Source organism: Martes martes (genome assembly GCF_963455335.1).
Source record: "Martes martes genome assembly, chromosome: 14".
NCBI lineage: Eukaryota > Metazoa > Chordata > Mammalia > Carnivora > Mustelidae > Martes > Martes martes.
Window position 1 is genome coordinate 49,013,527 of NC_137902.1, and position 15,421 is coordinate 49,028,947.

The 15,421-nt window shown below is 52.6% G+C and overlaps 1 protein-coding gene across 1 annotated transcript in view; it reads left to right on the top strand.

Annotated features, from left to right (window-relative positions):
* DLG5 (discs large MAGUK scaffold protein 5) overlaps nucleotides 1–15,421 on the top strand; it is a gene marked incomplete at its 5' end in the record, with an annotated part of 116,143 nt that overhangs the window by 41,339 nt on the left and 59,383 nt on the right. The window contains one exon of the mRNA XM_080823321.1: nucleotides 7,254–7,322. Coding sequence (XP_080679447.1) covers nucleotides 7,254–7,322 — 69 coding nt within the window. The remainder of the gene's footprint in view (nucleotides 1–7,253; nucleotides 7,323–15,421) is intronic.

Genomic DNA, 15,421 nt, shown 5'->3' on the forward strand with positions numbered 1-15,421 from the left:
ATTGCATTTAGTAGGAGACTCTTAACACCTGTCCCAAGCACCCCCCCAACCCCCACCTCCAGCTATAAATGCTGACCTAGCCTCCCTCCCAGCTAGCCCACCAGACCTTGCTTGGGCCACTTCCTAGGTGCAGAATTATAACCCAGCCCAGCTGGGAAATGATAGAAAACAGGGCTTGTTTTGGGTGACAGAAAGCCAGAACTGGGAGGTGTTCCCACTTGGCACCAAGTTGATGGTCCCAGTTTCTCCCGCTACTCCCATCCTGGAGCTCAACTGCTCTGACAGGGAGACAACAAATAAAGCCTCCAGCTTTTCCCAGCTGATGAGGGGAAGGAAGCTTTCTGACTGCTGTTTTTAATCTCTGGAAGTTCAACAAATTTCCATCATCTTGTGCCTTGGGGAAGGGGAGGACTCAAAGGGCCTGACAGTGAGAGAAGGGTCTTTATTTTAATCTCACTGGGTGATCAGTTCTGGGTGCACATGTCTTGTTTTCCCTACCTTTTCAGACTTCCAATTTGGGGGGCAGTTTTGGTGGGAGATGGGGGTGGGTCACAGGCGACAGCACTGACATCTGGGAGTTTCCTCAGTCAGGGTCAGGTAGTCAGTGCCTTATCTCCTGGTTGATTCCAGAGTCCAGTGAGAAGGGGTGAAGGAGTGAGCCTAGAGCCCCGCAGGCATCCTTCACACTACCCCCACACACTTCTCACTTGCACACTTGGAGGTTAACACTCCATTTAGCTAGGAAACGAACACCCGTCTTTCATCTTTGAAAGATGGGCTACTGGTTCTTGTCATGACCTCAAAAAGGGAGAAGTAAGCATCCTTACTGTGATATTTTAGCAAACTCATTATTCTTGTTCTAAACTTTGCAGAGAATACTGCAGCTTTCTCTCAGTTGGGGAAGACTAATGGGGTCTTTACTTACAAACCTGACACTTTGGGGGGTGGATTATGCACACTGGGGGGTGTGTCTTTACCTGACCCGGAACAGCAGGCCTCCTGTTTGTTGCCGGCCTTCCTCTGTGGGCTGGGGAGAAGGTGATTTTCCCATCCTGAGGCAGGCACGGAGGGTGCAGGAAGCAGGACTTCCTTAACTGCTGCGCCGCGTTCTGGCTGCTCAGTTCCAGGGCCATGATCACCCCATACCTCTCTGACAAGTTGGGGCTTGTCAGCCTCCTAGTTTGGTCTGTGTCCACAGCCCTGGGCCATATTTTTAAAGGGAAGAAAGCTGAGGCCTTGGGGAGATGTGTGGCTGCACTGAGTGTGTGATTCTGCAGGGGGGCTTCTCAGTGGCAGATGGGGGGGCACCCTCCCAGTACCTCCTGTGGTCCTCAGAAGCAGGGAGGTGTTCTCTGCACAGCACACAGCACTCTTCATGCTCTTGCCTCCTTCCTCGTCTCTGTAGCTCACTGAGTTGGTGCTTGTTGGATGAGTGTGTCCATGCTCTGGGACTGGCCTCTGCCCCCAGCATGGCCATGGCTGTTGGGGCGGGCAGGAAGCAACAGCACATGTCAGGGCCATGGAGCCATGGCTCCTCTCACCCTCTTCCCAACTTTAGTCCCCATCTCTGGCTCAGCAATGCCATCTCAGCAATGCCTATTGAGTGTCCTCTTGGTGGGGGAAGGAGGGCAGGGAGTGGCTCTGGGGGTGGGGTGGGGTGGGAATCCAGAGGGGCTGGCTCTGTTCAGAGACTTTCTGCTTACACAGGGGTACAGGCTCTGCCTGTGTTTCTTCCAAGCTGAGTTGGCTTCTCGGGTGCTTGTCCAAGTTCACCATCCTTCAGGGCCAGCGCCAGGCTGCTTCCTCCATGAAGCCTCCCGTGATTGACCTTCCACCTTCAGAGCCTGGCAGCAGTGTTGGGTATAGGGATCAAGATTGAAGACTTTGGGCTAAACTGGGCTTATATCTTGTCCATACTCCTACTGGCTCTATCAAGACCTTAAGCAAGTTTCTTAATTATCCCAACCCTTAGTTTTCCCCTCTGTAAAATGGGCCTAATGACAGCCTCAGGGTTGTTTTAGGAATTCACTGGGACAATGCATGCCAAGTGCTTAGCACAACTTGATACTTAATAGTGCTCGGTGTCTATTAGCTGCTGTTACTATTATTATTATTATTATTATTATTATAAGTTGATTACTGTATAGTCTGGCAGTGTATCATCCTAACCTGTTTGACCTTGTCACTCTAGTACAGCTATCAATTTCAGTAATCAGAGGATTGAGAACCGCAGGGTGGGAAGGTCTGGTTTGACTACAGTGGCAGCAGCTAGCACGTAGAGCACTTGTGCCAGGTGCTGTTTCAGGCCCCTTTCACGTGAACTCTGTAGATTTCTCTATTAGGTAAGTACTCTTACTAACCCATTTGACAGATGGGCAAATGGTGGCAAGGGGGAGCCGAGTCACTAACCCAAAGGCACAGCTGCCATGTGGCAGAGTTGGGAGTTTAGCCCAGGCAGGCTGGCACCCATGTGGGACTTCTAGTCATTATTGCCTTCCTTGACAGCCGAGTGACCCAGGCTCAGAGAGGAGGAGGGACTTATGCAGAGTTTCACAGCAGCTGGGTAGCCTGTTGAGCTCCTGGCTTGTCTTTTTTCCCAGGCCTGGTCCGAGGGCCTTGCAGGGCTCAGGCTCGTGGCAGGAACCTGATGGGCACGTGTGAGTACGGGAACTCGGAAGCCCTCGGTCATCTGTGCCCTGGCGGGGAATCTTCAGGTGTGAACGAGGAAAGGGTGCCAGGGCGAGGCTGCCTGCCTTCCCAGTGGACTCGCAGCTTGCTTTCATCCTCCTCTTCACAGATGCTTGTTGGGGGGGATGCAGGTGCTCCCAGCGATCTGGCGCTGTCTCGGGTCCGTTCGGCAGGCCAGCCTCTCCTTACCCTCACGGAGCACAGGGAGGACTCTGCATTGCTGGCTCCAGGCTGGAGCAAGTCCCTTCTATGCTTCTGGTTTTCATGGGGAGGAAGCGTGAGTCACGGGGCCTTTATAAGCACCAGGTGAACGGAGGGGTGTATTAGGTGACAAGCTAAGTTTGTCTCCCTTGGGCCGCAGGGGCTGCAGATTGGGCCATTCCATTATCGCTCGGGTGATTTTACTGGAAGTTCTTTTGAAGTGGTCTCCGTGACCCAGTGGGGCTGAGTCACAGAGTAAACACAGCAGGGGCTGGGTGCTTGGGAAGGATGCAGACAGCGCTTGGGTCCCAGGGTTTGCCGGCTCTGTTTCAGGGCCTCTGCCATAGCTCGCACTGGCTTCCTATCTGATGACTCTGGGGAGCCTTGGCGCCTTGCTGCCCTGCATTTATTCTGTCTGTGGACCCCATGCCCTGGGGGCTTGTTAGAAATGCAGAGTCTCAGGCCCCCCTCATCTGCCCACATCAGAACCTGCACTTTACTTGGGTCCCCTGGTAGTCCCAATGGCAGTAGAGGCCTTCCCTGTGTCCCTCTCTGTTTACCCGTCCATGAAAAATCTAGGCTCATGCTCTGCTCTCCTTTCCTGGAAATGTTTCCAGGTCATCTGACTTCTTCATGAGTTTTCTGAGGATCTGTGCACAGGCTTGTCTGGGTTTGTGGGAGCGTCCTGAGTGGCAGTGCCTGGCTGTCCTGTGGGGGTGTGGGGGAGCATGGGGAGGGAGGGGGGTCAGTGCCAGTGGGGGAGCCAGGCCGATTTCATAGCCCTTGTTAGTCTGGGCCTTTCTGCCAGGTGGAGCGTATGCCTTAGGTTTCAGAGCATGTGGGACGTGGGTGTCTTTGTGGAGCTCCTGAGGAAATTTTGGGGGGCTGGGAAGTGCACACTTCCCAGTGAGATGAGACTCCTATTGGCCTCCAGATTCAATTGTGAAACCTCAGAGGTAGATGACGCCTGACACCCGCCCTTCAAAAGCCACTGGCTTTGGAAGGACACCACGTGACTTTGGAGGAGAGTCTCTCCTCTTGCCTTTTCCCGACATCCTGACCACATAGGCTTTTTAAGACAACAATAGCAGCAGAGACAAAGCATGACCAAGACAACATCGTCTTTGGGCCTTTTTTTCCCTCTGAATGACGTCTAAGGCTCTGGGAACATTGTAAAAACTGGGCCCTGTCCAATTTGCATCACTCCCTGCCAGCCCCCAGCTCCTAGGAGCCCTGCCAGCCGACTTGGGGGCGGAGATGCCCAGAGATGCAGATAGAGATGTCACGTCACCCCAGGTCATGCCCCAGAACCTCGGCAGGAGGACTTCAGGGACAGGGAAGAAGAACAGAATGTGTTGCTTGGCCCGTTGGCTCCCCCAGCCAGGAAGGGAGATGGGCGGAGAGAGACAAGGATGTCTGCCAAGTGTAATTAACAGTGGAAACTGGCCATGGGGGAGGAAAGAGACATCTTGATGAGGAGGGGTGCTTTACTGGAAGATCGGGCTCTGCTGATGCCCGTAGTCAGGAAGAGCGAGGCTTTCTGCAGGGAGCGTGGTGTCGCAAGCACGATCGCACCCAGCTCAGAGATCTGGGAGGTTTGAGTGGGAGAGTTTATTTGTGCCTCCTTTTCTGAGTAGGCATCTTTCGAAAACAGTCCACCAACATACCAACTGGCTAGCCTTCCTTGTCCACATAAAGAAAAAAAATAAGAGACTGTTGATTGAGTTGAGAAAATCAGCGTTGTGTTGACGTTTTTGTCCTTTGAAGATACCAATGGAGTGCCCGAATTCTACCTGACTTTACTTCACCAATCCTTATGCAATACTTACTGCCCTTCATGGTATGAGAAGAGAGATGATTGGGGAAATTGGTGGTGCTCATTGTTTTGTTGAGACAAAAACGCAGAGATGTTGAATGGACAGCAAAATGAATCATGTGGGTGGGACCTGAAATACAAGAGGTATTTCATTGAATGTTGCTATTCATTTTCTGGTGGGATCAAGGAATATCAGGGCCGAATGGGGTTTTCTGGTTCCTTCTCCCTTCTCCTGTGGCCTCCGGGCAAGGCCGGACAGGGGGCCTCAGTGAAGTGGGGTGTGTGTCGAGGAGTTCCCGCCCTTCCCAGGTCTCTTGGGACCAAGCCAGCCCTGACAGTTGGGCGCCCCCAGCTGCAGCCTTCTCCAGCACCCCCTTCAGTGTTCTGTCCTGCTGCCAGATGCCGTTCGGCACAGATGGAGCCCTTTGACAGTCCTGTCTGAAGACAGAACATCTGTCTACTCCTTAAGTCTTCCTCTTCAGTCCATGCAAAACATCCACAGGTTCTTCTTCTTCTTCTTCTTCTTCTTCTTTTTTTAATAAAAAAAATTTTTTAGAGCCTTTTAGAGTCACAGCAAAATTGAGGGGAAAGCAGAAAGAATTTTCTGCCCCCCCCCCGACCCCCTGCCTCTACATGTGTACAGCCTTGCCTACTGTCAGCACCATGTCCTGGAGTGGTACGTTTGTTATCGTTGATGAACCCGCACTGACACACCGTTGTCGCCCAGACTCTGTAGTTTACATTAGGTTTCACTTGTGGTGTTGCATACTCCAGGGGTTTGGACAAATATAGAACAGCATAACACCCACAGGTTTTTAAGAGAGTCTCAGAAAATTTGATAACGAGTCCACCAGTCATGCCAGCCACTGTCCTAGTTCTCGCCGTTACCAAAGTCCCCTTTTCCTTGTTTTTTTCTTTTTGCTCTGGGCTTTCATCTCTTTTTCTGGGTGGGTGAGGGGCACACCTGCCAGCTCCCCTGCATGCCAGTATACCAGGGCTACCCGTCTGTCTGCCCTACATCTCCTCCTCCCCCTCTACTCTGGGTCTTTTGTCACCCTGGTGGTTTCCTCCCTCCCTTGAGTCTCCTTCTTCCTCTCCCCCCGCTTCATCCCTTTGCTGTCCTTTCGGAGGGTATGCAAGTATTAGGTAACTAGTCAAGAGTTGAGGTGGGATGGGGCGCCTGGGTGGCTCAGTGGGTTAAGCCGCTGCTTTCAGCTCAGGTCATGGTCTCAGGGTCCTGGGATTGAGCCCCACGTCGGGCTCTCTGCCCAGCCTCCCCCTCTCTCTCTGCCTGCCTCTCTGCCTACTTGTGATCTCTGTTTGTGAAATAAATAAATAAAATCTTTAAAAAAAAAAAAAGAAGAGTTGAGGTGGGAGAGGAGCCTCAAGTCAGCCTCCACCTCTCTGGTTCTGGAGCCCTGGATCTCATTAGTTCTTGGCTGCTTTTCCTCCTCAGAGCCCTGAGGCTTGTTCAAAGGCTTTACTGCAAAAATCCCATCTCTAGCTCACCCGCTCTAAGCTCTGCTCTGCGTGGTGCACACACCTCTTCCCTCTGTAGTTCTTTTGGTTCCAAGGACACATTGCATTCCTGCCATTATCTTGTTTTCTTTGACCCACCATCTCAGTTCCCAAGATAGTCTTGGGGTGGGTTCTCCCTTTTAACTTGGTGTCACCTGTAGTCACAGACAAAGCACGCCATCCGGGGAAAGTGTAATCCTGAGGTGGGACAGGACCTTAGAAGCCGTCTTATAAGGGTTGAACCCCTTCCTTGTATAGGCCAGGGAGCAGACTTCCAGAAAACAAGCAACTTGCTCAGTGTGACCCAGTTAACTCATGTGTGGATGAGAGCTGGTTCGGAAATGGGGTTTCTTCACCCAGAAGCTATACTGAGGCGAGGCGGGTAACATTCTAGCTTAGAAAACCCTCGAATTCAAACTGAACTGTGGTACGGTTGTGTGTCCAACACCAAGGTAACAACATTAAGTGTTGGCCAAAAAAGAGGCTCCTTGGCTTTGGTGACAGTGTAATTGCTCATAATTTTATGAGTAATTTTTAATAAGGGGGCAGTCGCTGACTAAATTATGAAAGACTGAGCTTAAATATAGTCAGAACCCGAGAGCAGAACAGTGGGGCAGAAAGAACAAATAGTTCGTAGATGTTTAACTTATACCCTGTTTCTCCCTGCACGGAAGCCAGCATCGTACTGATAAAGATCTGCAGGAAATCCCCAGACCCTCTTTTAACCTGGGGCATGTTGCTCCCTTGCTAAGCTTTTCCCCAGAAGTCTTAAGGAGAGGCAACGGACTGGCTTTGCGTTCCTTCTGTGCGTGGATAAGTTTCCACGGCAGGAGGGTGGTGGCAAGGTGAGGTGAGAGACCAGGCAGAAGTACCACGGGCTAGACCCTGCTGACCACACCTGCCTGGCCCCTTAGATCCGATTTCTAGTCCCTGACTTGGTGTTGGTTCTCAGTCTGGCGCTGACTGAAAAATCAGTTGGTCTGACAGTAGTTTGGAATTAGTAACAAATGGTCTGTCCTTCTGTCCCCAGGCTCCACCTACAGCGTCTTGTCCATCATGCCCTCAGACTCAGAAAGCAGCAGCTCCCTCAGCAGTGTGGGTGAGTACCCCTGGGCACCCCTCCTTCCTGGAGGGCACCGGGTGGGTCCGGGGCGAGAGGCTGGGTGCGAGCTGAGGTAGCCCTGAGTCTCCGGAGTGGGAAGTCGGCCTCACCTGTCGGATCATTCATGGGGCCATCTTCTGTTGATTCCATTCGCACCTTCTCCCGTCAGCAGCACATCCTTCTAACGGGAGGAGGGCAGGGATCTGGTGCTGGCAGGTGCTGGGGGGAAGCTGTGTCCTACCATTCCTTCACTTTGTCAGGGTTTGGGATTTTTCAGTGAGTTTGTTGTCCCCCTGCCCCCATCCTAGTGCCTTATTACCACTGTCCATGAGAATGGCCCCTTTTGGGACTTTCTTTTGTAAGCAGGAACAGTCCCCTGGGCCATGTGTTGCCTTGGGGACAGGAGTAGCCCATCCACGTGTTTCCAGAAGCCCACAGCTGGTCCTGCTTTCCCTTCACTGAAAACGTCCCAGCGGGAAGGTTGTCCCAGTCTCCCAGCCTTCCCGCACCTCTGGGACCCATTCCTGCATCACACCCTGTTAAACACCCTCGTGTGGCTTCTCATGTCCGGATCGGACCCTGATGGATGGATACACCTTCGGTGGAGAGTCCTGGAGTGTCTGTAGTGGGAAGGGCCCCCGGAGGTCATCCAGTCCAATTATTATCTCCTGCGCATAGACAGATGGGAAAGTGGATGCTCTTACGAAGGACTCCATACCCCGTCAGAGGCAGACCTTTAATGTGTTAATTCGACAGGCACTTACCCAGTGCCTCTGCTGAGCTAGAAGTGGGCTTGGAATGCGTGGGGACTAGGGCACACGTGGTCCCCGTGCCTGTGGATCTTAGGGTCCGCGGGGGAGATGGTTTTGTGAGTAAATACAGTGAGCGAACTCAGCCCGGTGAGGCCAGTGCCGGGAGGGAGGGAGCGCAGTGCTCTCTGGGATACTGTAGCCAAGTGCTGACAAGGCAGAAGTGTGTTCTCTTGCGGCTCGGATGGCATCGGGGCAGGGTCTGTCCCGGGCCTCTGTCCTTTCTCCTGCCGGCCGGTGTGTCATCCCAGTCTCTGCCCTTGTCTTCACATGGTGTTCTCCCCTTGTGCGTGTCTGTCTGCAGATCTCCTCTTTTCAGAGGGACACCAGTCCTACTCCAGGCTGACCTCATCTTCACCTGATCATCGGCAGAGACTGTATCTCCAATAAGGTCACATTCACGTTTACTAGGGGGTCAGGATTTCAACAGTGAGGCCAGGCACAGGTCCCTCATCCCTGTGCAGGGTGCAGGGAGGACTCTTCTGGGACCATAGGTCAGAGCTTCAGTCTTTATCCTTTGTGCCGCCTGCTGTGGGTCCGCCGGCCAAATGGTGGGGTTGTTGGAATTTCTAACATGAGACAAGCCCCCAGGAAGCCCCTGGGGTGGGACAGTCCGGATGGGTGGAACGGCGATGTGGGCTTTTGGAAAATCGAAGCTGTTCAACCCCGAGTGCACCTGTCTTGCCTCCCTCATGCTCACTCTTGGGAACAAGGGGCAGTGCTCTGACAGAGAGCTGACAAACTCATCTCATTGACACTTTAGGGCTTAACATGGTACCTTTCTTAGGAATGTTTGCATTAGTCTCTCCAAAGAGAGAGGTGTTACGTAAACCATACCAATTAATTGTGGAATTTCAAGCAGGAGTGTGAAGATATTTTTTATGCAGCTAGAACTTTGCAGCTTCATGTCAACTGCCTGCCGGTTGGTTCCACACGTACCTGAAGCTGGTTCAGTCCTTGGGAAGGAGGGGTCAGCAGTGTCCCCAGATGCTGGTTGGCAAGCAGGCAGAAGGCAGTGCTGTGAACTTCCTGTTGGAGGCTGAGCTGTGGGTGTTGGTACCCAGATCTTGAATGCTGAATGGTCTGGTTGCATCTCTTTGGGTCAGACCCTCTTCAGCTCACCGGGACCCAAGTCTTGCTTCTTTTGTTCTTCTTTTTTTCTTTTTCCCTATAAAGGTCGATTCCAATCTTTTTTTTTTTTTTTAAGATTATATTTATTTATTTGACAGAGAGAGACACAGCGAGAGAGGGAACATAAGCAGGGGGAGTGGGAGAGGGAGAAGCAGGCTTCCCGCTGAGCAGGGAGCCCGATGTGGGGCTCTATCTCAGGACCCTGGGATAATGACCTGAGCCAAAGGCAGATGCTTAACTGACTGAGCCACCCAGGTGCCCTGCTTCTCTCGTTCTTATGCCAGCGGTTGACATCATCCTTGGGATGAGTAGCCCCACGGTTCTGCAGGCTGACTTCAATGTCCTTGTGGCTGTATCAGCCAGGGAACCTTTGGCTGTAGCAATAGGGAATACTTGCTCACCCTGCCTTAAACAACAAAGAAACGTTGTTCTCACATAATAAGAAGCCACTGAGGTTGGGCTGAGCACCCCAGGACGGGGCTCTGGGAGCCCCTGTGTGTGTCTGGCTCAGGCTGATGGCAGGGTACCTGTAGCCACAGCTCCAGCTGTCACGTCTAGATTTGGCAGTGTCTGGGGCTGCAGGGTCCCTTGTGGAAGCCACTGGCCACAGGTGGCTATTTAAATTGAATGAAAATGAACTAAAATTAACGTTTCTAGTTTCGACAGTAACACTTGCTACATTTCAAGTGCTCTCTGGTCACCTGTGACTAGCGGCTGGCATACTGGACAGAGCAGATAAAAGAACATCTGTCATCACAAGGGTCCAGAGGATGAAGAGGGTCCTCTTGTGTCTCCTTATCAGCAAAGCAGCCTTCCGCAGAAATTTCCCGGCAGGCTCTCCTCACACTGACTGCACTGGATCACTAGTCTGTGCCCTAAGCAGTGGTTTGTGCGATGTGGTCCCTGGACCAGCAGCACTCAGGCCCTTGTTTGAGATGCCAGTTCCTGAGCTCCGCCCCATGCCTGCTGCATCAGAAGCTCTGAGCATGGCACCCGGCATCTACATTTAATAGGTCTCCCGGTCTGAGGTGGGCTGGTCTGACTTCTTCCCTGGCCAGGGCGCTGGAATGTCTGTGGCTGGCTTTTGGAGTGGAATGAGCTATGGGGTTAGCCATGGGGACCGCTCCTCTGCCTCCTGGAGGATTCCTTCTGGCTCAGCCTCACCTGATGACAGGCGATGCTCTTCCTCTAGGCAGATGGGGACTGGCTGTTCTTGTTTGTTTACACTCTCTCCACAAAGCTAAGGCAAGGCAGGAGCAATGTCTTACGATAAAAGCATCACCTCCATGGGACGCCTGGGTGGCTCATTCAGTTAAGCGTCTGCCTTCGGCTCAGGTCATGATCCTGGGGTCCTGGGATTGAGTCCTGCATGGGGCTTCTTGCTCAGCAGGGAGCCTGCTTCTCCCTCTGCCTACTGCTCCCCCTGCTTGTGTATACTCTCTCTCTCTGCAAATAAATAAATAAAATTAAAAAAAAAACCAAAACACCAACAATTAATCGAAATCTCCTCCCCTTTCCCACTTATGTCTCCTTAACAAACCCCATGTGGGAAAAGAATGACAAGTTACAGTCCACATAAGAGAAAATTGGTAGAGGAAGCCTTGGGTGTTGCGTCTTCTCTGCAATAGTTGCTGCCCGGTCGGCTGCCTGGCTAGCATTAGGTCTCCAGGTAGCCTGTCCCCTTTGGCTCTCAGCTGGACACGGCTAACAGCTCACCATGTCTGTGCTAACCCAGATTCTTTTTGCGGACACCTTTATTGGCAGTTTTCATCAGCTGAGCGCGTGTGGCTTCTTGGAGGCCTCCCCCAGCCCATGCAGCCCCGTCCGTAGGTAACCCATCTCGTGGGCAGGCCTCAGGGATCTGCCCTGGGAGCACACATTCGTTTAAGGCAGTTGATATTTTTTTTCCCCGTTCATCCTGACCTGATTTCTCAGGTGCCTTCTATTTCTGATCTGGAACAACTGGGGAAGTTTTAAGGAGAATAGACATTCTTGGGTAGCATTTATAAAATGAGCTTTAAATTTTATACAAACTGAGGCAACAGGAAAGGTTTCTTATTAAAGAGGTCTCTTGTCTTGTTGGCAAGAGAAGCAGCTGGAGGGCTTCCTCTGTGTCCTAGGGGAGATTCCTTGAAAGTGCAGCTTCTGGTTGGCACGGGGAAGTGCGTTGAGTCATCATGCGGGCAGGTTCTCACCTCGACTCCTTGGGCCTTCTGACCCTTCCTTTCCTGGGCCTTTGGGTCGGAGGCCTGTTTTCTCAGTTCCTCCAAAGAATGGGAGCACTTCTTTTGGAGCACATGCTTAGTGCTCGGAGGGGTCATAGAGAGCTCTGGCCCCTGATCTCACAGTCCTGTGGGTGTCTCAGTCCATCCAGGGTGCCCAAACAGACCACCATCGACTGGGCCGCTGGGGAACCCCAGACGTCTGTTGGTCACGGTTCTGGAGGCTGGCAGTTCAAGGTCGAGGCAAATGCCGCGTCTGGTGAGGGCCTGCTCCAGCTCCACGGATGGCGTCTTCCTGTGTCGTCACGGGGAGAAGGGGGAGAGAGCGCTCTGGGTCCTTCCGCTCATGTGGGAGCCTCTCTCATGACCTGATCACTTCCCGAAGGCCCCGCCTCCTAATCCCACACCTTGGGGGTTGTTGGGATTTTGGTGGGGAGACACTGGCATTCAGGCCATAGGACCAGAGAGGGAAGCCAGCCGCCACTGCGCTCTGAGTAAAAATCGAAGGAAACGAACGGCTCAGGGGCGGGAGCAGCTACGTCTGAGGAGGGTCGTCGGAGTCCGTTTCACGGAGGAGGTGGGCCTTGTGTTGGGCCTTCTAGGAATGGTGCCTCAGAAGTAGGAGCAGTGAGGAAGCAAGAGGGTAAGAGGCCGGTGCTTGCCTCTCTTGAGCAGACCCCAAGTCGAGCATCTGCTTGGAGAGCAAGTGTTTTCCGTGCGAGGTGGGCGTGGCTGCAGCTGCTGGACGCTCAGTCCTGGGAGAAGCTGGGCCTCTGTCCTGTCCTGATTGACTTGGGGGGGGGGCATATCCCTGGGCTCCCTGGGGAAGGGGCCCTCCCTGCGTGTCATCAATGGGCAGTAGCTACCGGACAGCCAGTAAAACGAGGGGGAAGAAAGCCACTGTCCAGCAGCTGCCACTTTGGTCCAGGCCAGAGGTTCTCAAACTTGAGCAGGCATTAGAATCACCTGGATGGGAGTGCTGACTGCACATCCTGGGTTTCTGAGTTAGGAGGTCTGGCTAGGCCTGAGATGTACCTTCTCACATGTTCGTGACATTAGGTGCTTTCAGAAGCCCTGGTTCATGATGAGAGACTGTGTCTCTCCTGATGGTTCTGGCTCTCCTGGGCTGGAGAGGACGGTGGCTTGGTTTTGCTTGCTGCTGCCCCTGATGACCACGTTCTGGGCTGCTTCTCTTCTCCCCTGAGAGCCGGGGCCTGGACGTAGCTGGGAAGCTTAGCTGGGCATGGCCACTCCCCCTGACTGCTTTTGGCCACGACCAGTGTTCTCCTCGGCTCTGGCACGCTGGGCCCATAGGGCTCTGGAGCAGTTGCAATTTGTCTCACTGTAAATAAGACAGAGGGGGAGGCCTTCAGCTGACATGTGATGGTGAGGGAGCTAAGGACAAAGGGGCTTCTGGCCGAGACTACCCAGTTGCCAAGCAGCTTGCTGAGCCTCAGTGGTCTGTGGAGGTGGCCGCACCAGCCATGGCAACTGGGAGGCAGAGCTAGGACTCATGTGGTAAAAGGGGCCTGCTCTGTCTCCCTGCTGGATTCTGCTCCTGCTCTCCCTCTCACGCCAAGGCCTGGTGTGATGCCTCCAAAATCCAGGGCCTGTGCCTGTTCTCTTGGGATCTCTGAAGCACCCCCATTTTAATGCGGTCTAAGTCCCTTACCCCTTGGACCCCATCCTGGATACAGAAAGGAAGAAAGACCTCTACCTTCTCTGGTGCCTGGGTGGCTCAGTCAGTTAAGCATCTGCCTTTGGCTCAGGTCATGATCCCAGGGTCCTGGGATCAAGTTCCGTGTCAGGCTCCTTGCTCAGTGAGGAGCCTGATTCTCCCAGTGCCTGCTGCTCCCCCTCCTTGTGCTCTCTCTCTCTGACAAATAAAATCTTAAAAAAAAAAGAAAAAAAAATCTGCCTTCTTCAGTGGCTTCCAGATTGGAAAGAGGAAGGAGTGAAGTAGGGGAGAGTGGACACTTTTGCATTTGAATCCAAAAGAACAACTCTGCAGGGATAGGAGAGCTGAGGGAAAGCCGTTTGCAATTTCTGTGGACAACTCACCTGATGTGAGTTCGTATTTGCTTGTTCTTTAAGCTGTCTGCTGTACCTGTGGTGAGGTACTGAGGGGTTGGGGAGGGCTGACGGTCCACAACTCCAGTGACCACACCACTCCTGGGAGGGTGGTTTCTGTTTGGGACACTGCAGGTTTTGTTGTTAGTGTAAGTTTTTAAGAAGTCACATCATCGAGGTATAAATTGCACCGGCAGAGGAAGGGACAGAGGGAGAAGCAGGCTCCCTGCTGAGCTCGAGCCCGACATGGGGCTCGATCGCAGGACCCTGAGAACGTGACCTGAGCTGATATGAGATGCTTAGTGGACTGAGCCACTCAGGTCCCCAGAAAAACTTTATTTTAAATTGACTGTGAATGGAGAGGATTTTCTTGACCACTTGCCATTAATTTGGCATGTCCAGGCTTAGCCCATCTTGGGATTCTTCCTGAGGTGCCCTGTGGCCCTCCACCTTCCTGACTGTGGAACGGTAGGCATCCAGGCAGCATGGCCCCCTGAGTCAGGAGCCCCCTGAGTTTGATGGCTTCTCAGACCTGTATGTATCTCGGGTGTGCTCAGCCCTTTGGAGCGCTACCTGTCGGGAGGCAGTATTAGTGTCAGGGTGGGGGCCCTGGGTCTTGAGCCTGCGCCACGTTTGTCTGGGTGTGCACCGCTTTCCTGGCTGTGCAGTCTTTGTGGGTGTCAGGTTCTCAGGGGATGGTCGTAGCACGTCCCTGGGAGGGTGCCATGGGCCTGAATCAGCTAAGGACAGAGTACACTCAGCACAGAACCCAGCACCTAGGTTATGCGGGGCAGTGTCCGCGCGCTGCATTGTCTGAATGGTCGGCTCCCCTCGGGTCCTCACCTGTGCAGGAGACCGTGGCTGTGTGTGGTGACAGACCTGATGACCCCGATCTCTGTCCTGCTGCTTCTCTCTCCAGCTTCCTCAAAAGCCAAGGAAGGGCTGCATCTTTCTTTTGCCTTCTTCCCCCAGTGCGTGAAAATTCTTCATCTCCCTGGAGGCAAGTTGCTGAGCCTGATGTGCTTATCATCTCTGAAACTCTCGAGTTGATATTTCTGTGATACTTCTCGGACTTGATTATGGCACAGAGCACCTGTTCTCAAAGCATGTCCCTGAGGTCCTTTCAGGAGGCCTGTGAGGTCAAAACTGTTTTCTTAATCATACAAGATACCACTTGCTTTTTCGACTCTCATCCTCTCGCAGAAATTGTTGTCAAGCAGACTTTTCTACAGGTGCCTCCGTCCTGCGTGTGGTACTGCACGGATGAGAGACTCCAGCTATCTCTATGAGGCCAGACAGCAACAGCATTAGAAAGTTGCAAAGTGATGCCACTCTTTTTTTTTTTTTAAGTAGGCTCTACACCCAGCGTGGAGCCCAAGACGAGGCTTGAACTCACGACCCCAAGATCAAGACCTGAGCTGACATCAGGAGTCGGATGCTTAATTGACTGAGCCCCTCAGGCACCCCAATGTCCCTTTTCTCACTACATTTTTTGTTTTGCAATGGAAAGGGTAGTTAATTTTTCATAGGGAAAAATTTTATGCCAACATGGAATGGATTTTCGGTTATTTTAAAATTAATAGATTTTAAAAAATTCTTAGTTTTAATTTTTAATCTGGTTGCTCTCATTAGAGAGTTATAACCCATGTAAACAAAAGCTCTTAGGAGTCCTCAGTCATTTTTAAGATTGTATGTAAATTGGGGGCGCCTGGGTGGCTCAGTGGGTTAAAGCCTCTGCCTTCAGGCCGGGTCATGACCAGGGCCCTGGGATTGAGCCCCGCATCACATCGGGCTCTCTGCTCAGTGGGGAGCCTGCTTCCCTTCCTCTCTCTGCCTGCCTCTCTGACTACTTGTGATTTCTGTC